Raw genomic sequence first — 23,649 nt, forward strand, 5'->3', positions numbered from 1 at the left:
TGTTTTGTCTACCCAACAGTCCAGAACCCAAAAAATATCCAGTTTAGTATCATAGAAGACTAAGGAAACCAGAAAATATACATGTTTGAGGAGCTGGAACCGGAGGATTTTCTCATTTTAAAAACAGTTGCTAAATCAATTTTCTGTCGCTCGACAAATCCATGTTTTGACTAATCAAGGCAGCTTTAATCTTTAGTATTGGCCAGTTTTTCCCACTTCTGGTTGGATGCCTTAGTGAACTGTGATCTACTGATGTCTAGGTCTTTCCACAGATTATCAGTAGGGTTATAGTCCAGGCTTTGACTTATCAAAGACGTGACAGTGTTGTCTTGGCAGTTCGTTGTCGCACTAGTGAATCTTACCCCTGGTCTGAGGTTGTGCCCTCTGGAGAGAGATCTTTGTATTTAGTCCCATTTATCATGCTTTCAGTTTAGACTGGGTCCCTGTTGCTAAGAAGCATCTACATACCATTACTTCCATGTTTCAGAGCTGCAACTAACAGTTATTTTTTATTAATTATATTTTTAGAAATCATTTTGTCTGGAAACTGTCAAAAGGGGAAAAATGGCGTTTATAATTTAACTATATAATAAGATTAGTCAATCAATTAGTCAATAACCTACTAATCATTTCAGCTCTACTTTCAACTAGGGATGGTAAAAGGTGATGAGGGATCAAATGTAGCACTTCAAATCCTACAGCGATTAAAAAAACTGAATACACACCACATGCAACTACAAGCTCAATTACAAATAATTGTCTCTTAAACAGTAATTTTTTTAAGTACTTTTATCACTTACTTTTATCATAATACTAAGTAATCTGATTTTTACAGGAAAATAATACGGTACAGAAATTTGTAAACAGGCCTTTCTAAATAAAGAATTCTAAATAATTGTCTTTTGTAATAATTGGTAATAGTGTATACTAAAATTGGGATAGTCACTTAAAACAAGCCTTTAACTACTACAATGTCAATTGATACATGTTTTATAGCAGTACTTTCTTTAATGAACAATCAGAGTTACAGTTGAAAATGTTACAATGATTAATTAGTTACTGTTATTCTACTGGCAAAATGGAAATATAATTTGACACAGGATTTTCATTCTATTAGAGTGTAGTGGCCCGTATAACATTGTATTATCTCTACAACACAGCAGTCAATTTATCATAATGGTTTCCATTATCATTATCTATGGTCGAGGGCGCTTCCAAAGCAAACAATGTTTGAGAAAAGTGGAATGCATTCCAAAACATTCTTCCTGATTCGTAAATGTCAAGCTTTATAGAAAACAAGATGGCATTCTCACTTGACTTTATATTGTGTCAAAGGAGGGTGTTGTACTAACTGATATATGCAATAAAACATTAACGAGCAGAAAAACAAGCCAGTTTTGTGTATAAGTAAGCCTAGAGGCATCTCAACAGCTAGCTTCATGTCACAATAACAGCAAGACAAACTTCCAGGACAGAAACACAGCTATGTACACAAATTAAACACAAGGAAACATGCAGAAACCAAAACAAATCAAAACATGCATAACAGTTAGCTGAACATAGTTCAGAGTATTGGATGTGTCATAAGCACAATGCCATGAAGAGGCATTACTTTGGGCCCACGCTCAGGTGCCATACTGACACACAGTGCCAGGAGGCCAGAGAGAAGGCGCTTCTTCAATACACACAAAAGGTTCTCTCTCACGTGTTATTGTACAATTATTCACTATTTGTACAATGTGACACGTTGGACAGGAAAAAAAAAACAGTGGGCTTTATGTAGCTGGCTTGTGATGAACTGTATGACGAGCTCACTCTGCAGACTTTAATTTCCTTGGCGGCCATTTTGAACTTGCATTACACTTTGGTTGAGCTCTACCTGATCAAGTACAACCAAACTATGTCCTGCGGCTAACATTCTAATCTGGCCATATCTAAGGTTTAAATACAACAATTTAACATAGTCATAGATAGGCTAATCCTGCATTCAGAATATTTAACGTCCTACTAATAAAAGTGCAACGTACATCCGAATTAAAATTTTTGGACTATCCCAGCATGCAATAAACCATAGGCAGGTTACATCCCGAACAGGTCTGGTGTGTAATAATACAACGAAATGTTAGCATTAGCTTAATAAGTGCTCAGGTAGCCTCAGCAGTAATATTTTTTCCTGTTTGTGGTGAAGTTGAAACATTTTTGTTATATGCAATTTTTTCAACCTACCACCCTGTAATGCAATATGGCCAAATAAATTTCAATATATATAATAATAATAATTATATATATATATTCTTTTTAAAATATCACACAGAAAAGTTCTAGTAGCTAGTAGGTTAGCTAGCTAAACTTCTTGCTAAGCAGTTGTTGTTATTCTAAAGCTGTCTACTGACTGGATGATTTATGATTCTATGAAGATCTCATCTTTTTGTTGAGGCAAAAATTGCTTTATATATTTGCAAATACACCAGGTAGAGCTTTGGTAGAGTGTTACAGACATTCAAAATAGCAGCCATGGGATATGGCACTGACCCAAATACAAAACTTTACTTATTAAACATGGTTGGGGTCTTACCACTCAATTCATGATATAATAGAATAGTTAATGATAAAACATCATTCTCTATTATTTCAAGCAGAAAGTTTTATAATGTTACTTTAAAAGGATATCCATGTCCTGACTTAATAAAGAAGCTAAAAAAGCTTAAAATGAACTGACCCCAGCCTCACTGTGAAAAAACAGACTAATTCACTTCTGTTTTCTAATGGGCAGTTAACCAGTAAACCAAAGCATATTTCTCACACATGATTTCATTGGAGCTCCTGGAGAAAATAAGCCAGCTTCAAACCCAAAAGCGCAGATAAAGAAGTTGTGATACCTAAACATAGTAGGCAGACAACTCCTTCTGTTTCATAACATATGTGAAATAATTGTCTCAAAGCAATTTCCACAAGATTAAAAGTTGGAACATCTCGATTGGAACAGAACTGTTGTCAATGCACTTCATCATATAGCAATACATCAAGAGTGTTTGATAAATACAGATCAACAAGTCCATGTACTGTATATAACATCAGCGACTTAGTTAATGATACAATTTGTATCAAACAAGGTTTTTCTCCGTCTAGCATGGATTCAGCTGGGATCTGCTACAGACAACAGTAGACGCTGTTAGCCAAAAGCACAGCAGGGAAATCTGTTAAATATATTTACAATAGATACATGTTTGATTTACTGATTTCCAGATGTTCTCTGTCTGTAGCAGATACCAGAGTTGACCCAAAATAAAGGGCCAGAGATAGAGAGAGAGATAGAAAGAGAGAGAGAGAGAGATGTCCCTTACTAAAACTAAGGTACACACGACAGGGTCACCCATCTCTACAGCTACAACTCTGACCAAAATACTGACGTCATCTCAAATAAGACGACTATCTTTCGGACACCCATTTTCACCAACATGGAAAAAAAAAACCCCACAACACACACAAAGAGATTAATATAATACACAGACCTCAGTCAAATGGTAGTTTGAAACTGTCATGTGATAATGGAGTACCAGACGGGGATTTGCCACATAACAAATTAAGAAAATGACATGGAAATATATGAAATTAAGTCTGATTACTTATCTGTGACACTTTCTTTATAGGTAAATAGAAAATCCCATCCATCTGGTGCTTTACACATGCAAGAATTAGTTTTTTTTTCAAACACTGTTTGACTGGCCTGAGAGTAAGTACAGTGTACAACGCACAATAATGTGTGTGTAGTCCATACAAATCCAAATCTGGCCATAAAAGGTGGTGGAAATGATTAAATAATCCTTCATATTTGATGTTTGCGATACCAACTTACTTATGATTTCGCTGTAAAATAAAAAAGTGCCTTTTGAATTTGATGCATAATAAGTCCTGCATGTGAAAGATACATAAAATAAGCTACTAAATAAATAAAAAAAGATTAACTGGGTGATGTAGAATAATCTCCAAGTCGCACTTTGTGTCAAAGTCATAGATTTCGTCAAATGACTCACTCTCGCCACACTTCTTACAGTTGAGTTGATTTAGTTGTCGCTGCGCAGTGACCAGAGCTGGATTGGGATTATCTTCTACATATTGTATCCTTGAAACTTATGCATTGTCTCATTAATGTCATAAGAGAAAGAAAAGGCTCTCCTTGCAGACAATCCAAAAGCACTCCAGTATTTAAAATTCCACCATGCAAACCCCACTTGCTTTCTAGTTTTCTCTGCTGATGCAAACCACCCACAGTTTGTTTTCCTATTTCTACTCAGACTACATAACTGCTATTGTTTTCTAATGGGAGATTATATTTTTCTTTGTTCTTCAGTAGCCTGTTTGGGCTTTCTCTGCAAGGATGGCGGCTGCCAGCTGCTGGGGGTCTGTGATGTGAGGGCTCCTGGCCATCACCCGGCTCACCAGCTCCGAGGGGAAGATGTTACACAGGTTGACGTAGACTTTCTCCCTCACGTCCCCGTAGCGGCTGTGTGCAGGGGATTCTGGGTGCTGCGATATGTAGGAGGGAGGAGCGTGGGAGGGCACTGTAAGGTGAGCACTGTGAGGCTGGTAGGGCGGGAGAGGAGTGCTGGATGGATGAGGTGGGTGAGGAGAGTGGGCTGGAGGCAGTGGGTGGTAATGTGTTGGGGATGGGTGGAGAGCTGGGTGAGAGGAGTGGTGCTGGGCATAGCCGTCTTGTGCCCAGGGAGGGGCGTGCCAGGATGACTGGCGTGTGTCTGGCAGGCTCTGATAGGCAGATGGCTCATACCTGGACGGCGGCAATGGAGGCTGTCTGTAGTATGTGTCCCAGCCGGGCAAAGCTTTAGTACGGTGGTGATGGTGTGATGTAGAGAGGTGTTCATACAAATGTGAGTCTGACACACTCTCTGCTCGTGTGGGGGCCAGGCAGCGACCAAGAGGAGAGCCAGGGGGGTGAAGGTTGGACTGGGGCAGAGAGTGGTAGTCACCTGGGCAGCTGGAGCGTGCAGCCAGTGGCTGGTGCTGGAGATGAGGCGGCAAGGGGTAGAGAGGGCGCTTTGGGGGAGCCTCTGGGGGAGGCTGATCATGAGCACAGTTCTGCCCGCGTGCCACACTCAGGTGGTAGCTGTGTTGGATATTTGTGTAATCGGCAGGATGAAGGCCACAAAGTTCATGGTTTGATGCGGCATGATGGGGATACAGCCGGCTGTGGGGATTAGCAAAATGGACGCTATCTTCCAGCAAGGTGTCTGGGGGGCATCCAGGACACGGTCTCTCACTGTACGACTCGCAGCTGCTACCGCAACTCACGCTGCTTTCGCTGCCACATTCGGAGCCTGCTGAGCCCATTGAGCCTATTCGCAGGTCTGTGTCATTGGGGAAGCGACAGTCTGGGCTCCGTCTGGAGGAGAGGGTCAGGCCAGAGTAGGCCCGCGTTACTGAGTAGTAGCTCAAGTCTGGAGACTCGCAGTGAGGGTAAAGGTCATGGCTGGGGGCTGGTAGACCATGTGGAGTTGCTGCTCTGGACTGTTGGTCCTGGGGAAAGCTAAGACTGGATGGAGGGCCTCCTCCTTGGGCTGGGGACATTGTTGCACTCCCACTGCAACTACTGCTACTGCTGCTGCCACACATAGTGTTCTTCTGGCTTTCCGCCCTCCCTTTTGCCAGCAGCTTCTCCTCAGCATCACTGTATGACAGAGCTCGGATGCTAGGGTCTGACTGCCTTTTCTGGGCGCCTTTTTTTGCCTCAATGCTGCCAGCTGGCACACTGTGGCTCTTCACCAGCCCGGTGTCCCCCTGGTTTTTTGTGGCAACACAGGTCTTGGCACTAGCACGCAGCTCATCAGCCACAGCGCGCTGAGGCTGAGCACCTCTTTCTGGGTGGTAGTACTTACACTTGTGGCCGTAAGTGCACTTCTTTCCTGGAGCAAAGAGACAGAAGATCGCAGTATCATTACATAGTAAATACAACAAACAAAATGCAACATAGTCAATATATAAGCTGCACAATTGTTTTAAAGACAGACTATCACTACACACATACATAATGTTATAAAGTCAGATTTGCATTTGTTGAGCAATTATTTTTTCTTAAAAAAAAGGTAAGAGGAAAAACATTTCTTGGAGAGCTTTTTATAGAGCACAATATTTTGAATTCAGTCAAATAACACACACATTAATTAAAAAATAAAATGCAATGTTATTTCTGTTTGTATATGTGCATATCTGTGTTCTCACCATATGGGCAAGGCTGTTTCTTCTGCTCAGGCATGACGGGTCTTTTCCTCAGGAAGTTGTCTAAGCTGGGGCCATGACGACCAAGAGGGTCATCTGGGGGCATGAATCTGAGAGACAGGAAGGAAGGATTAGAAAGGACAAGGTGTTACCATCACTAAGTTTAAGGACAATGGTGTTTTGGCAATGGTGCATATTCTTTCGGTTAAATCTCTCATTTCTGTTGTAAATTGATTGGGAGAACTGTAAAGTGGAGGTAAACAGAACAAAATAAGATGTAATTCTCCTTTTAAAACCAAGTGAAAATGTCAGTTGTCATGACATTTGTTAAACCAGATGTCAGAGGTGTAACTAAGATCACTCTGAGTTCAAAATTAGAGACATAAATGTTACACTTCTTTTGACACGAAGTCATGAAGGTCTTTCATAATGATCCACTCCTACTTACTTGTCATTGACAAAGGAATACATGAGCAACCGCTCATCGATGAACTTCTTCCACTCGGGCTTCTCATTAGCCAGGTCTCGGTAGTTATCATTGGAGACAATGATACCGTCTGACTCGTAGGCCAGTTTGACAATGAAGCGGTCGTCATAGCAAACCACTCTCCGACCTTGGACACGGCGCGAAGGAGTGAAGACCAGGATCTTTTCCTTCTCTAGGCGACGCAGGATCTCCTGATCTGTAGGAGGGAGTTACGGTAAGGTTGAGAAAAATGCTGTGCTAGAATAATTCACAACTTTATTGACCGTATGTGTGTGTTTGTGTCAAACAGCGTCTTGCACTGACCTGTTATAGGGGCATCAGGGCGGGACTGCTCTTTCCTCCATGCAGGCACAAATACTGTGATGTCATGATGGCCACGCTCTAGGAACCAATCTACAGCCAGCTGGATCCCCTGGCAGGAAAACACTTCCTTGTTGCCATGGCTACGGGACATAGTTAAGAGGCAGAAGGTAATAGCAAATTAACATTTGGGGTTTTAATGTAGGTCTATACAGCAATTTTCAGCAATAAACACATACTATGAAAATCTGCTTTGTGGAATCAATAAAGGACATTTTAAAGTGACTGAACGACTTTATTGAAACTGTTGCCATAGTTGCTCACCTCATGGCTACGTTACTGCCATCCACGACAATTGGCCGCAGGTTGTCCTGGTCACACAGAGAGTCTGAAGGACAGGGCGAGTCTGACCTCTGGCTATCCAGTAAATCGGAATAGCCACAAGAGGAAGAGGAGGATGAAGAAGATGAGGTAGAGGCTAATGATCCAGCCGGCTGCTCGCTGTCTGACTTGGTGCCCAGTTTGACCAGCTCTCCCAGTATGTCATTGATGAGGGTGTCAGGGCCAAGCTTGGACAGCACCAGTCGCACTGTCTCCTGAGAGTAGCCGAGCTTCAGGGCAAACTCCAGCTTAGCTTGGTATTCCTTCCCACCAGCCCCGGATGCTGGCTCTGATGTGGAGGGATTGGGTGGAGCCTCAGGTGGGTGCTTACATGGGGAGCTGAGTGAGGACTGTGCAGGGGTGTCGTGTTCAAGCTCTGATGGGAGTTCAGATGGGGGCTCAGGAGGACCTTCAGTGCCTAAGTCCACACACTGGGTCCGACAAAGCGGCTGGTGGGTGTTCTTACTGTGAGTTAACCCTCCCTCTCCTCCATCCGGGTCCGGGCCGGCAGCGAGGGTGGCGCTGGAAGACGGCGCCGGCTCACATTCTTCAACAGACCCAGCATTTTCCTCCACCACAGCCGGTGGAGGGGAATTGGCGCCGCTGCTGTTGCCGGAGCTCTCCCCCTGCTCCTCCATAGCAGGGGGCCCGTCAGCGCCGCCAGCCTGCCGGTCAGCCCCTGCTACGTGGAGATACTCCAAATCCAGCCCCAAGTCGAGGATGTGGCCTGCTCCTGCCTCCACATGGTCCTTCTGGCCCATGGATCTGTCACAGACATCCAGCACACAGGGCTGACTGCTGCCCTCTCACAAAGCTTGACTCATTGGTGCCTAAAGAAAGAGAGGAAGATGGAGTGAGTGTGAGATACATGGAAATTAGGTCCTGACTGACATATTGTATCACTTTAAAACTTGGTCTACACTATACTGGGCCCTAAAACCAGTAGTAGTTACAGTAAAGTAAATATAACTTGAATATTTGACATATTCTTTTCTAATGATCAGCTCTGGTAATCAAATGCAAATCTGTTGTTATGCATGTTGAGATGGCACTTTCAGAACATGATGCCTCCAGGGAAACTGGGTAAAACCCCTTAAGTGAAGAGAGATACTTCAACTAACATTTGGGTGAAAACATAAGTATGGTGTCTGTTACAAAAGCAAGGTGAGAATGTGCATTCAGGCTGTATTGTTACATGATAATTTAAAGTCAACATTGACTGTCATTTTAGGAAAATTAGACTTTTTCCACCTTTATTTTCCAAGGAACATTTTTGCCTAAGCCATCCTAACAATGTAAGGCTCTGAGTCGATGTTTACACTGGCTGTGACTGGCTGTCTCGGGCAGTTGGGGACTCCGCCGAGGCACAGACTGGCTGACACAAAGAGCCGATGGGGCCTCTCACCCTAATTAATTGACTCCCGCGTTTTTTTTTTTGTTGTTTTTTTTTTGTCTGGCCCCGGTGTGTTTTTATAGGGCCACGCCACAGCACGTTAATCTAAAAGGGGGAACAGAGGGTGAACCGTTTAAAAACAGACAGTAAGCCATTAGCGATGGGGCCGCCAGACCCTTCCCCCTCACATTCTACCTGGTAATTAAGGTCCATATGCTTCTTCCCACTGGGGTGGTGGAGTCACTCATTTAAACACTGAGGGGCTCCGAGGCTACTGAACCAATCCACATATTGCATTCAAGCACCAAGGACATGGGATCTGGTTAGGCTAATCTGATTGGTGTCAAAGGTTTAGCTGCACACAAATTACAGGGAGCACTGGAAAGTTAAGATGAGATCATGAAACTGATCTCTCTCTAGAAACAAAATTACAGGCCTGGTGTATTCTGACTGGAGTTATGTTTACATAAAATTCAGGTTTACTGATGTCGTTGAAAGTTTCAGTATCCATGGTATTTCCAAAAAACAACAACAAAAAAAACAAAAAACACTTAAATTCCTTTTGTGTGACTTCGAACAATCAATCATTTCTTGGCTTTGTTTAGTAAACCCTCCAGGAGGAAACAATATCAGCAAATTCTACAAATGTAAATGTGCAGTTGGACTTCAGTATCCTCCGACCCAGAAAGCAACTCAAACCCACGTTATCTGGACAAAACAGATGATAGAAGGGGAAGTGACTTAAATATGGTGGGTGGGAGGGGGGAGAGGATGAAGGGGGGCGGGGTGGAGTGAGTGCGCATTTTATGAAAAAGCGCTGCCTAGCAACGCGGCTGAGCTACTGTTGCTAAGCTACAGCTGTTAAAAGCATTCTCCCTTCCAAATGCCAAGACAGAGGCTGCGGCGTTCAGTCGGCGACCCGCCTTCCACACACATTACAAAAAGGGCTGGGGGGTTGCTTAAGTGTGCCTCACTGGCAACCCACCCCACCACCCAAGACAACAATAGACCTATAGGAGTGATTAGGATTGGGACTTTGGCATCAACCAATGTGGGCGTTGATGGTGCCCATACACACACACACACACACACACACACACACACGTCTAGCTCACAAAGTGACTCATACTGCTGTGGAGAGAGTGGGGCTATTGGGAACATTTCATGCGCACTCTACTCTTTTGATGGTCTAAACTGACACATCCAAACTATCTTTCCATTCAAGTTTCTCTAAGGCCTGACATCATCCAGCCTAAGCATAAGTAGAGCACATCATCGATGCGTAGACATGACATTACACCAAGGACGCAAACAGAAGTAGATCATCACTCATATCTAACTACACTGAAAGTCTTCAGGCATCAAATAAGCTGTTTTCTGTGACAGAAAAGTAAAACTAAATGACTTAAAAGTTTTCTGAGCAAACAAATCAACAAATCCCTAGTTTAACTTGGACCTGGTATCAGCAGTAGGGCTGGGTATCAAACTAGGTTTGCTGATATTAACCTCATTAAGTCAGTCATTATATGGGGTATGATGTGATCGATCCTTGTTAAATGCAGTTTATTCATCAATGTCATTATAAAAGTCAGTGTTTCCGCTATCAGTTACAGTCATTCGGTCACGACTCGATGTCAAAACAGTTTTAAATGCTACAGCAATCTGTGGTGTCATGTTACCTTACATGAAAATGATTCAAATGAGTTCCATGCACTGAGGTGCACAGATATTACACCAGGGAAAAAGAGAGCACTGGTATCGGACTGGTATTATGTATTGGCACGTACGGAGTTGAGGTATCAGAATCAGTACTGGAGGAGAAAAAGTTGGATCAGTGCATCCCTATATAAAAACATTACTACTTTTGGAACCAACCAAAATGTGTCAATAGCACCTAGTACTAAAGGTTTTGTCAAACTGGTATCCCAGTGTCTGGTCAGATTCGTAATCTTGTGTATTCTTTGCTTCAATAAAATTGTTTAATTTTGCCAACTTTACACTAAGAGCAATCTGACCAAAGGTCTGGTACAGCTGCTTGTGTTTAGACAAGATTCGACATTTGAGAAGTTTGGCTTCTTTGTTAAATGGAAAAAATTTTGTTAATATTCCTCACAAAAGGTAATGAAAAAAGTATTGTTTTGTATTGGTACCAAAACTCAGGCATCTTATCAGCACCAGAATTGAAAATTTCAAATGACACCCAGCCTTAATCAGCACCGGGCAACTTATCAAAGACAAAAAAAACCAAAAACTACTGCATATACAATATTGAACCAATGTACGATGGGATACATTCACAACAATGCAGAATAGAGAAGTGGTAATGGATTCTTCAGGGGTTTCCCCCAGGAAGTGGTAAGCCACACAGATCCTGACACATCTCATCTAAGGCTGTTGGTAATTCTACTGATAATTGTCTCAATTCATGGATGAATTGTTTTGTTTATAAAAATGTCAGAAAACAGTGGAAAAATGCCCATCACAATTTTCCAGACCCCAAGTTGACATATTGAAATGTCTTGTTTTGTCTTAAACATTCAAAACCCAAAGATATTAGCCTAACTAACTAAAAATGAGCAAATATTCACAAAACACTAGTTTTACACTTGTCTGTAAAACCTAAGGCAGGTTATCATAAACAGTCAAGCTGGACAAATCTGATCATAATCCTGTTGTTTTAGCTGCTTAACGACAAATCTGAACAGTGTGCTTGTCGCTATTAAAGCCTGTCTGAGTTTTTTCACAGTTAGGATTTTAAAAAGTCTTCTAGTGTGGTCCACACAGAATAATACATTCAGTGCATTGTGGAATCCCCAAATCAGGCCTAGTCTTAACGGACCAACGGCAGAGCGACCTCATCAAACCATCTCCAGACCTCCAGGCTGAGTGGGTGCATCTTTCAAACATCAGCGAGCCAGCTCCCACACACAGCAGCACTGCTGGCTTTGATGGAGGCAGTAATGAATATGTAACACAGTCCTTACAGCGCTTTGTATGTGGGAGCTTTGTGTAAAAAGTGTATGTGTGTGTGCAGTGGGAGAGAGAGGGGGTTTTGGGTTGGGGTGGGGGGGTTTCTGGGAGGGGCACAGGGAGGACTAGAGGGGGTTGTCTAGTATATCGCTGCATGCGCGACTGTTCAAAAAAACTTATTGTTAAAAAAAAGGGGCTGTCCCGAGAATAATAATCAGCCAGGGGAATACTGTGTGTGTGTCGGTGCATCTAGATGCCGCACTAGGTTTCCCCGCCAGCAGCAGGGCAACAGATGTCTGCTGTGCGGTACTTGCGACTAGTGTCTCCCCTTCTCTCACTCACACACACACACACACACACTTCTCACTATTCCCGTGGGGGACAGTCACTGACATAATACTTTCCCCAGCCCTTTACCCCTAACCTTCACCTAATTGTCACCTGTACCCTGAAACCAAGTCTTAACCTTCAAAAAGCGGGGACCTCAATTTTTCCCCTCACACTTGGGGCAGTTCCCTTGGGTTAGTGTGCATTCAGGTTAAAGTCCCCACCGGGACATAAGAACATGAAATATACACACACACACACACACACACACACACACACAGCCAATAGAGCAAGAATAAAGACGCAGCAGGACAGACACACACTGAGGACACACGGTCAGATGTGAAAGTTGCGCGCGCGCACACACACACACACACACTTTCCAGGCCAACATCTTTAGCCAAAGCACTGTTTGCTTCCTCATGTGACCCAGATAAGCAGATAAGAAGAAGCTTGCTTTTCGTGAACTCCCACCCATTTTACCCCCCCCCCCCCCAATCAAGTTTCATATCAATACAGATGACACTGAAATTCGAACAACTGCTAGAGCAGTGACTAAAGCAAAGTTTAGGCAGGTGTAATACATTGCTACAAACTCTTATGACTCAGGGCTGCACACCAAGATTTCTTGTAACGTAGTGGTTAATCTGACCTGTGGTATGGTTCAAACTGTTTCATCTCTTGTTTGCACTATTGATCCAAAACTATTAACAGACAGAGAAACTGGACTGCACCTTCTCTTTATTCTGAACTTATCAATGTGAACTATACATGACTATTTTACATGCAAGGGAATCCAGGTCAGGTAAATTAAGTATTTAGGTAGGCAGCATAAAAGTCATTTATGATGCTGCAGCCCTGCACAACCAGGCTGGATGTAAAGGAGCAACCTGTCGTGCAGGTAACACTGCTATAGCTAGGGCCCTTTGCATCATCTCAACGGTCAGGGGTAGTAAAAATTACACTTGCTTTTGTGAGACAGATCAGAACAGCCACAAAAGGGTATTTTTCAATTAAAGCAGCAAGCTAAAAACTAAAATGTCAGTATAAAAGTCAGGTTATAGATAGACATGTGGGGACTTCATCACACTTACCAGACCTTAAAAGATCAACAAACAATGCAGAAAGGCAATTAGCTCATATCCGTAGATTTAAATCCTTGAAAACCAGAATGGAAAACACTGCAGGTGAAAGTGAGAAAAAACAAGTCCTAAAGTTCCCACGGCAGCTACATCCAAGGCTGATGTTTGTCTTTGCTGCAGGTACAGCAGAGCATCAACTCCAGCCAAACGCCTCTGTCCTCAGTGTCGGAGAGTCTTCCAGAGCTGTATTTTTTTTTCCCCCCTACAGAAGCAGGCAAGTTGGACAATGAGTGGCAGAACAGATGGACCAACAATGTCTGCCATTCCCTCGTTTAGAGTGGCTGCTTTTCTACCAATCAGAGCGGAGCGGCCTTACAATGAGGCGCAGAGACAAGGGGAGTGGGTGTGGGCGAATGCCTGCAACACCCAGTTTCCCCAAGGCACGCGTACCTAACGTGCACTAGCACACACACACACACACACACACACACACACACACACACACTCCTCAGTCTGAAAGGGCTTCCCCTGTGTGGCCGATGAATCAACGAGGGCTGGGCGGCTGAACAATAGAGCTACACAATGGGAGGCTGGGGAGGGCAGCTGCAGTGTGAGGGCTGGTGCTATTACAGCCCAGGGCAGCAATGGAGAACACCTGGCTACAGAGCGCCACAGTCACTCTCCAGTCTTTGTCTCAAGCTGGGGGTGGTGGTGGTGGTGGTGGTGGTGGTGGTGGTGGTGGTTCAAAACAGAAAGAAAGGACCAAGGCTGGCTGAAAGACTAGCGTGGCCTTTAAGAGAGTGCAAGAGGAAAGAGAAGAGTGTGGCTGGGCTGAAAGGGAAAAAGGACAAGTGTGGGGGGTGAAGGACATCAAAAAGTTTTATGTCCCCATGAGTACGAGGAGGGGACCTGTTCCTCATTGTTGCGGCACACTTGGGGCAGATGACTCGGAAGCACAAATCTTTGCCTTTCTGTCTTTTATGTGATTATGGAGCCCGTGTGCAATTAACAGAATTTTAATGATTGCATCAAAAAAAAAATAAAAACCATATGTAATAATATATCTATGTTTATTTGCACCAATGTCATTGATTCAATACATATTAAAGACATAAAAGTTCCACATTGCACAGTTCCACATGCTACAAGGCCAGTATGACTTCACTATAAAAAAAAATAAAATAAAAAAATAAAAAAAACAGGGGGGCGCAATACTCATTGTACCAAACCAGACTACTGGAATATGTACACAATATGCAGCTCTGTGGCACTCTGGAAACGTGAAGACAGCATGGAAAGGGTTGAAGAGGGAAGTGCAACAAGTGGGAAGCAGCAGATTCTCAGGACCACAAGGCTAAATTATACTTGACAGAATTAGTTACGTAAAAGAAACTGCTCTGCTCAAAAACCTTCTGACATTTCAGACACAGTTTAACAGTAAACAGGAGTTTGGTATCACTTGCTGGGAAGAAGTCAAATAAAATGCACCAAGCAAGCCTAAGAAGAATATGTAGTAGCTTCGCATTAGACTAAATATTTGAGCTGTCCACACATCCCATAGCTTTTTCTTTATTAAAAACAAAGGACTCTGGATCCAAGCAAAGTAGCACAAGTGACTTCCTATGGCTGATCCCTCTTGAACGAGTTAGTAGGAGTTGTAGAAAAGGTTTCAGTCGTAGTCATCTGGACACTGTTTTCAGAATCAAGACGTTTCAGCGCCCATCCGGAAGTCATTCTCAATTGTGAAAATGGTCTGAGAACTCAGAAATTTCAGCTACTATGTGTTGCTTAAGCCCTGCCCTCAGGGAGGAGTCTTCCTGAGTGTCTGCTGTTTACCCTGCCTAGTTTCACCTGAAACTGACCTTCTTTTGTTTCCATGATGGCCCAGTAATCAGGCCTATTGTTCTCTGGCTGCACCTCCCTCATCACTGTTAAGTACCTGATTAGCATATGATTGGCTTGACCACGGTGTTAATACACTGTGGTAAACGGCTGGCAAGATGAATCTCAGACCACCATTTCTGTTTAAAGAGGGGTTTCTTTTTTCACAAATATGGCTTCTTTGACTCCTCTTTCAAACCAACTCCTCTCTCTTCTTAGAATCTTCACCTCGCTGTCTTCAAATGTGTGGTTTGTAGCTTCTGAAAACAGTGTCCTGATGACTACGACGGAAACCTTTTCTACGATGGAACACTCCTGGACGAATGAGGGACTACACCGTCCTATAGTAGGAGTTCTTCGTCTCCAGTGTTTTCAAATAAAATAAAAGCAGCTTGTACTCATATACTTGCTGCTGAACGATACACCTCCAAATCCAGAGTTCATGAAAAGTTAACCTGGATGTCCATAACGGTGAAGTCTGAGCAAATGGAGTCTTGGCATCTAAGAGTTTTGTGCATACCATACAATAAATGCACATTAATGGTTTCATTGTCCCTCGCGCAAAGCTAATCAGCAAAGGGATCATGAGATTGTCGAACGTGTATGATGATGTCTGATTAGGTCACGTAACGTGGGAGTTGTATGGCACCAAACTAAGCCAGCAAACCAACCTCTCAATGTCGCAGCTGATCTTTTTTCCCCACCCACAGCACAAGCTGATATAAGCCACCAAGGTGAGGCTCCTCTACGGGGTAGCTGACCTCACTCTATGTGATCAGGTGATCATTTGAACAGAACATAGTATTGAGGTAATCCACAATGCAGGAAGCCAGTTGAGGTGGTTTAAACACAGGATATGGAAGAATAATGGATTAATCTTTAGTTTATAAAATGTTAGAAAAACTGTGAAAAAGGCCCATCACAATATCCTAAAGCCCAACATGATGTATTCACATTGCTTGTTTTGTCCAACCAACAGTCCAAAACCCAAAGATATTACGTTTACAGTCATATAAGAAAGACAAGCACAAAATCCTCACAATTGAGAAGCTGGCAGGGAATGACAAATGGCAAAAAATAATAATTAATCGTATAATAATAATAATACGATTAATCTATCAATCAAAGCTGCTGATTCACTTTCTGTCTATCCACTAATCGATTCATTGTTTCGGCTCTAAAACTTCTCATTTAGGAAAGAAAAAGGCATATTTAAGATGTTTATGATGAGGTTATTGTTAAGAATTTGTATCCATGGATGTATTGTGAGATGAAAATAACTCACGTATTAGTCAATTAACAAAAAGGACTAATTTTCATATTCAAATTTGTAGAGTAAAACTCCCAAACATCTGCTGGTTCCAGCTTCTCAAATGTGAGACTTTGCATGTTTTTGAATTTCTGCTTGAAAAAAAAAAAAGACAAACAATTAATTTACTATCAAAATGACTTGTATTATATTTTTTGCTAGTACTTTTTCCTGTGTGCACTGACGTAAAGGTGAGCTGCTGTAACAAAGAGTTTCCCTTCAGGGATCAATAAAGTATTTCTGATTCTGAAAATAGTTGCAGTTTAAATATCTGAAGATGGGCATTTTATAGACTAAACAAATCAATAATTAGAAAAAAATGTATAGATAAAATCAATAGTGAAAATAAGCGTTAATATACAACACTGGGGCTACTGAGCAACCTAACTGCAGCTACCACACCAGTGGATTGCAGAGGTCTCAGAAGTTACAGTATGATCCAGCCTCTAAGTTTTAAATAACATGTCTGCCAACAGAAATATTAATTTAATTTATCTTGGCAGCAAGAAGTTAATATGTAATCAAAAAGCAACACAAAGCAGTCCATGGCGTCAGTGTGTTTTCTCAGTCAACTTGCCAAATAAAAGAATTGTTCTTTCAGCTTAGTGGCTCAACAGGAAAACAACTGCCTGATTAAATAAGAATGTGCTCTGAGTCAGCGTGCCGAGTCAGATAAGGGTGATGGGGGGGAAATACAACAGCTGACCAACTGCACAGTATCCAAACACACAGACAGACTCTGTAGACCATCTGTCGTAACAAACAGGTGTGTGCTGCGTCCAACAACTGCAGCAGCAACAACAGGGTGATCGTTTTTCCTCTTTGGAGACAGATAACACTGAATGCACACAAAACAAACCTAAGCTGCAGAGTTCAGCGATGGCAGAAGAGCAATTATGAGAGGGGAAACAGCAGAGACCTAGAGGATGTATTTGTTGAGGAATCCAGAAAGCATGAAATTATGTTTGCTATTATGCTTGCTTTTGCTTCCAAAACCCAAAGATATTCTGTTAGTTTACGATCACTTAGAAACAACAAGAATCAGCAAATACTCGCAATTGAGAAGCTGGCATTTACATTACTATTTTTAGTAGATTTTTCAGCATTAGACCCATCTGGATAGGTTAAAACAAATACCAAAAATGGTTTGCATGTACTATCCGACCCAGGTGTATGCAGCAGCAGACCTTCTGCCCTCATGACCTGTCTTCTGACCCCTGCATTTCCACCAAGCACTAAAAACACACACGCGCGCACACACACACACACACAAACAGCCAATATAGATTAAGTTAAAATATCATGGCAACACTCACCAGCTCTGGGTGTGTCTTCTGCATGCATGTGTCATTCAAATCAATACTCAGAATGTGAAAAACTGAGCAGATGAAGCCTTTGAGGAAAGCCAAAGGGCCGAAACATCACTCAAACCAGTCAGATCTTTAAAACCACAATAAGATGAAGAGCAAGTGAACTTGTGACTGATTAAACTATGTGTTGTGAGCCAGATCGTGCATATACAAGAGGGGTTATTTGACTTATTTCTGCCCTTTAAAAAAAACAGCAAAAGAGCCCTTTGCAAAGAGCATTGGAGAAGACAAAAGTGACAGCAGCAGCCAGATCTCCAGTCCACTCTTAAAGTTTAAGAGAGAAGTTAAAGGACAGGAGGAAATAAAAGCCTCATGGGACGGGGACAGACAGCTGCTGAGGCTCGTGCTCACACCACCTCCCCCCTGCCCATCAAAAGCTGTGAAGCCATGCCTGGACTGCTACTGCTCTGATCCACAGGGAGCCACTACCAGCCGCTGTGTGGCAAAAGACACGGCTGTCAGAGAGAGAGAGCACATACAGATGAACACTAGACAGGTGGAGGAAGGGACACAAGGTCTACAGTGTCTCTGCCCCGTCGTGAATCCACCAGGGAGCAGACAACTAGTGGAAGCTTGTGTTTTGCTCAGGCCTTCTTCACTCGAGAGCACACAAACTCCATTTCCCCTCGTTTAAAAACATTTTCACCTGTATTTCGAGTCAAACAGGTGATAAACAACACAGCAGCACCGCCCGTCCTCTGCCTGTTGAAGGGGCTACAATACAGAAACTATATTATGGATGTTTGGGGGCGCGCAGGGGCGTGCACGGTCACTGCAACACCGTCACGACCTCCCTGCAGCTCTCACCCACACCAACCTGCAGCTCCGATAGCAAACAAGTCCGCTCGGCTCACGCCGTATGCGGGTACTCACCTGGTCAGGGCCGCCGCTGGAGCCGCACGATTAGCTTGGTGATAAAATGAGCAAATGTTCCCATCACATACTGGCGGCGCAAAACATCCGGCTGGATTGCAGCGTGACCCAGCCAAACTGCGTCAAGTTAAAGAGAGCAACGAGGCGACTTCCGCTCTGACGGTGTTTCAAAAATAAAAGCAAATGCGTTTTTTTAAATTACGTGGAAATAGAGGTTACACAACGTGTATACTTGTACGTTTTTCAATATATCTTACCTTTGTTTGGTTTGTGATATAATAACAATTCGATGTGAAAAAGACGGTAAGTTATCCTGCTTCAGGAAAATATATTCAAACTGACCGTAAGACCTCCCTTGCAATATATTTCCTACTTGAAGATTTATCATATGTCTCTAATAAAGTTTAAGATAATACTTGTAACCTTTTGTTACACGTTTACCATCTGATTTTCGGCGAAAGCAGGAAACTACATTGTGCAGAATCAAGGCTAGCTTTACGAAACTGCTGGAAACTGGAAGCGATATGAAGTGGGATGGGCGGATGAGCCGTGCGGTGCGCAACGCCGCCATCTTGTGGTGAAAATAAATAGTGGCAAGTACTTTTTTTGCTGCGTTTAATTCAAGATTTAAGAGAGGATTTTTTTCACTGGATTACATATTAATTTGATAACTTCACGATTGGATACAATTTAATTGTGGCTCAGAGTTAAAAATGCATAATCTCAAGTGTATCATACGCAGTGGTGGGAAGTAAATCTACTCAAATTTTGTAATGACGTATCAACTTTTGATGACATTTTTAAACTCCACTACAATTCAGATAAAATATTGTACTTTTTGGCTATACTCAACTAGTTTATAAATTATGATTTTACAAAACACATTATTTATTTATTTAACAAGAAGTTCCTTCACATACATGACCTCTTTTACAAGAGAATGTGTTGTTTGCATGCATGGAGGCAGTGTTTCCAAATTAGGTTTGCAATGATGAGTTTATAAAATATGATGCATTGTTATAGATTCTTTTTTTTTTTTTTAATTGATTTGTTTACGGTACCCAGCCTGTATGGCCTTACAAGACACTGGAGGACAACAGCAACAACCAGGATGGCCACATGACTAGTCACAACATACAGTTTCACAAATCCAAACGAAAAACATTCACTTTCCATAACAAATTAAGTCTTATTACGATGCATATAGTGTTGTCTGTCTTAGTTTCCATCCATTTTCTATAAATCTTGCATAGATCTCCTCATTAAAGAGCCAACTCAACATATTACCTTCAATCAAACCAAAACAAATCAGGGTTCCTCAACTGCATGTTTTCATACAAATGTTTCCTCAGGTTGCCGTACATGGGGAAAGTTCACAGAACACATAAATGCTGCACTTCAGGAATACCTTTATATCAGCCTACCTCAATTGCCAGAGGCAAGGTACCAGTTCCTTACTGAGCACACAGGGACCTCTGCCCTCTCTGTAAATGTAATTGTATATAAGGCTCAGGATTTGAACATAGTTTCTGAGCTTTGGCTTATTCCAAATCTCATCCTTCCATTGTTGCTTATGGCTCTTTAGTAGTTTTTCTTTGACTGTAGTTATGTTACACAGCAAATTATTGCTGAAAATAAAGTGTAAATCAGAAAGAGAAAATACTGCAGAGACCTCTCTTGACCAAGGGTAACCGTGTGCTCTGTCCCAGTTAAAAATCGTTTTGGTTAGCCTTTCCTCTGGCAACTGGACTAGGCCGTTTCACGGCCCAACTACTTCACATGTCAGCTTCACAAGACATGAGACCCATCCCATGTCCCCTTCAATAGCCTGCTTGGCCGTATATTATATTGCACCCCAAGCTAACACCTCATGGCTCGACTCCTTAAACCCCACATTCCTGCAGCATAAAATAAAACTGAGCAAACCACTGAATCATAACGTTGTGAAAACATTGAAAAACCGAGGGCAGGACAGTTTTATTTTATTCATCTCAGACTCTAACACTCTTCCTGCTGACTCTGACCATGCTTCTCTTCCCAGTGAAAAGCACATATTTTCATTAAAAATGGTAGTGTAAGAACGTAGACGCAGGGCAGTTATGGTTCAGACACTTGAAGCTAACCACATTTTGTTAAAACAAAACTATTGAAAAGAATGACACCACACTGTAAATTACTTCTGATTTTATTCAATGGAAAAAAAAGACCTTCAGGAAAATACAGTAATTCCCATAGTACACACAGAGAGGACATAAATTAGAGAGGCATGGCAGAGAGACATTTGAGGGAAAACATGTCACCTGGCACCTGGGTGGTAGAAAATATTTGATCCACGCTGCCACACAGCCAGGGGCACACTGTCCACTAATGCAGGATGTAGAGGAATCAGTGAAATCACACTCTAGACTTGTGTAATTCATAACGTGAGCAAAAGTCGATTATTCCTGTACACAAACGTCTAAATGATAGTACAAAATAGGGAATAATACAAAATACAAAACGGGAAAACTGCCCTCAAAATAAACCATAAATATTCATATTGATGCACATTGGTTTAACAAAACAATTGCTTCTGTAAACATTTTCAACATAAGGTGTGCATTACAATTTAAAAACCACTGCAGTCGCATACTTATCTGAAGGGTTACATAATAAAAATAGCAGAAACAAGACTAAAAACTAAGTCAGAGTTAAAAATATGCCGCTTAGTTCACACCGTCTGAAGTGGTTTCGTAACACTGCTATTAGAAGGTGACTTTTTGCCTTCTTTGCTTTTCACAGATGATCAGACAGTGAAAGCATCTCATTCCCATGCTCTGCAGCTCTCGGCAGTGGACAGTGAAGGCACCACCCTTACTGAGAGCAGGATCAAAGAGTCGAGTTTGGGGGGGGGGACTTGCAAATTCCATGAGTCCCGTTATCGAGTTTTCTCGTCCATACATGCAGCCGCAGGGTGGATTCTACATTTTAACAGTGGAATGAGACTGAACATGAAGTGACAAACAACTCTTGCCTTGTCGTTTGGGTTTTAGAGGATGAGAAAGGCAGAAAAGTCAAATGAAGAAATACAATTCTGGGATGGAATAGTGATCCAGTTAAAGTAGTGTATTTGTCTTTTCAATCCGGACTGGACTGAGTAAACAAACTAACTGCCTGTCTGAAGCCCAAAATGGCCAAAAAGAGGTCCTATATTGAATCACATGGCTGGTTCAGACTCAAGTGTTCCTACAGTACGCCAAATCCAAACGTCTTTTACAAACACTTTTAACTTGTCAAAACCTACAGAGGATTTTGAGCAGTTTTAATCAGCTGACCCTTCTAAAGAAACGGGTTAGCTAAACATGAAGCTCTCCTTCAAAATACAGAGTTGGATGATCGTAGATGTGAAACTGGGCTTCAAACGTCGCAACTGCGCAGATGGAGGACAATCAGCTGATCCTGATTACCTCCCCTCTGGGGAGTGTGATGTTCAAAGCTCTAGTTTTCTGCACAATGCCTTCATTCCCTTTCTGTCACTTCTGCTCACTGGCCTCCATGCTACCTTAATGGCCACCTGCTAAATTCTGCATGTCTAATTCACAGTTTATCCTAGCCCTACTTATGACTGATGTTAAAGGAAAAATCCACCTTTAAAAAAAAAAAAAAAGCTTTTGTCACATTTCTGGGTCCATTTGTGGTTTTGGTGTCGTGTTTTTAAGATTTCCAGTAGAACAAACAACAGGATCTGCAGACTTCAAGCTTATGACCATGTGAAAATGAGCAACTGAAATGGACACAGCAGATTAAAGAAAAGCTGGTTGACCAGAACATTTCATCACAATATGGAAAATTACAGATTGATTTTTCCTTTAAAACTCATCTACGGGTGTGTCCTGCATTCTTATGCTTTCATTTATGTGCAGCAAGTCACATACAAAATATACAGTGTATGAAAAACTGGGGCTAATTGTGTCGATAACACCAAAGCAACATGCTGTCATAAACAGGGCTACTTCTGTCCGACATAACCTACAGTACGTGAAGCAATGTGGTAAAAGTCTGTAAAACCTGGGAGAGTCTGAAGCCCACAAGGTTGATGTAGTTAGTATGTACAAGCTAATATCCAGTACCCTGTATTTAATGGATATATCAAGAAGGTCCCTTAAAAAAAATCTTCACTTTAAGGAGGAGAAGGCAAAAAAAGTGAAGACACAGAGGCAGATTTACATGTCAAGCGTTAGGAAAACTGTGGCTGTGAACTAGTGTTAAATGACATGCTTGACGTGGAAATCTATCGTGGTGGGAATAGGAGTTAATTTAGCCTAAAGACAGCTATAAACAGCGACACTCAAGGTGTGGCAAATACAGTATTCGCCTTCTTTGATACAGCTACAGCCACGTTTAGCCCCCTATCGTCCGTTATTCACATGCTCAGTGTTTCCTCCACTCGCACACATACACGATGCAAAGTTTTACTATGACACAAAGATTTACCATCAACAGGCAACAGATCCCACGTCCTGCAGAGGAAGAGGAGGAGGGGATCGGCTCAAAGGTCGGGCAGCGGGGCTGGGGTGAGAAAAACCTGGAGGCTGGTGGGGGTTTCTGTGATCGTAATATAGTTTACTAGTACACTCAGTGGACTTGTGACAATGCACACAAACAGAACGCACCCCAAACACACACCCATCCCTCGCTTCTTTTCATGATTACAGTCCAATCCGTTGTTTGTTTGCCCGAGCAGGTGAGAGGGAGCCGCTCCCTCCGTCGAGATGCTTCTCCACTTCAGGCTCAAGGCTGTTCTCTTCTTCATCGTCGTTGGTCATGGTCACAATCGTCATCTGTTGGTCACTGCTTAGGTATGGTCGTCGTGTTGGCTGGTGTGGTGGGATGGCGACTACCAGCTCATAAGGGAAGTGCGTCCCAGGGTCATAAAATACACCTGGCTGGCACCTCCAGGGCGCACAGAGGCGAAGAAGACCTGACGAATGAGGGACAAAGGCAAAAATACAATGAGCTAAATGGTATTTGGTGACATTTCTGATCCAGCGGGTTGTACTCAGAGA

The 23,649-nt window shown here is 42.4% G+C and overlaps 2 protein-coding genes across 10 annotated transcripts in view; both read right to left on the minus strand.

Annotated features, from left to right (window-relative positions):
• Nucleotides 1–984: 984 nt before the first annotated feature.
• On the minus strand, nt 985–18,756 carry LOC122871844 (probable ribonuclease ZC3H12C). 2 transcript variants are annotated; one of them, XM_044187291.1, is made up of 6 exons: nt 18,605–18,756; nt 7,343–8,229; nt 7,022–7,161; nt 6,680–6,914; nt 6,235–6,341; nt 985–5,918 (listed from the first exon to the last, which is right to left on the minus strand). In XM_044187291.1, the coding sequence occupies exons 2-6, from the start codon at nt 8,158–8,160 to the stop codon at nt 4,348–4,350; spliced, it is 2,871 nt and encodes a 956-aa protein (XP_044043226.1). In that variant the 5' UTR covers nt 8,161–8,229; nt 18,605–18,756; the 3' UTR covers nt 985–4,347. The 2 variants fall into 2 exon arrangements, with proteins under 2 accessions (XP_044043226.1, XP_044043227.1); XM_044187292.1 differs by lacking the exon at nt 18,605–18,756 and adding an exon at nt 13,184–13,654.
• Nucleotides 18,757–20,771: 2,015 nt separating this feature from the next.
• LOC122871853 (mitogen-activated protein kinase kinase kinase kinase 4-like) overlaps nt 20,772–23,649 on the minus strand; it is a 39,055-nt gene continuing 36,177 nt past the window's right edge. For all 8 annotated transcript variants that reach the window (XM_044187329.1, XM_044187325.1, XM_044187323.1 and 5 more), the window contains one exon: nt 20,772–23,564. In XM_044187329.1, the coding sequence (XP_044043264.1) occupies nt 23,481–23,564 (84 nt within the window). In that variant the 3' untranslated portion in view covers nt 20,772–23,480. The remainder of the gene's footprint in view (nt 23,565–23,649) is intronic.

This window comes from Siniperca chuatsi, linkage group LG24 (genome assembly GCF_020085105.1).
Source record: "Siniperca chuatsi isolate FFG_IHB_CAS linkage group LG24, ASM2008510v1, whole genome shotgun sequence".
Lineage (NCBI taxonomy): Eukaryota > Metazoa > Chordata > Actinopteri > Centrarchiformes > Sinipercidae > Siniperca > Siniperca chuatsi.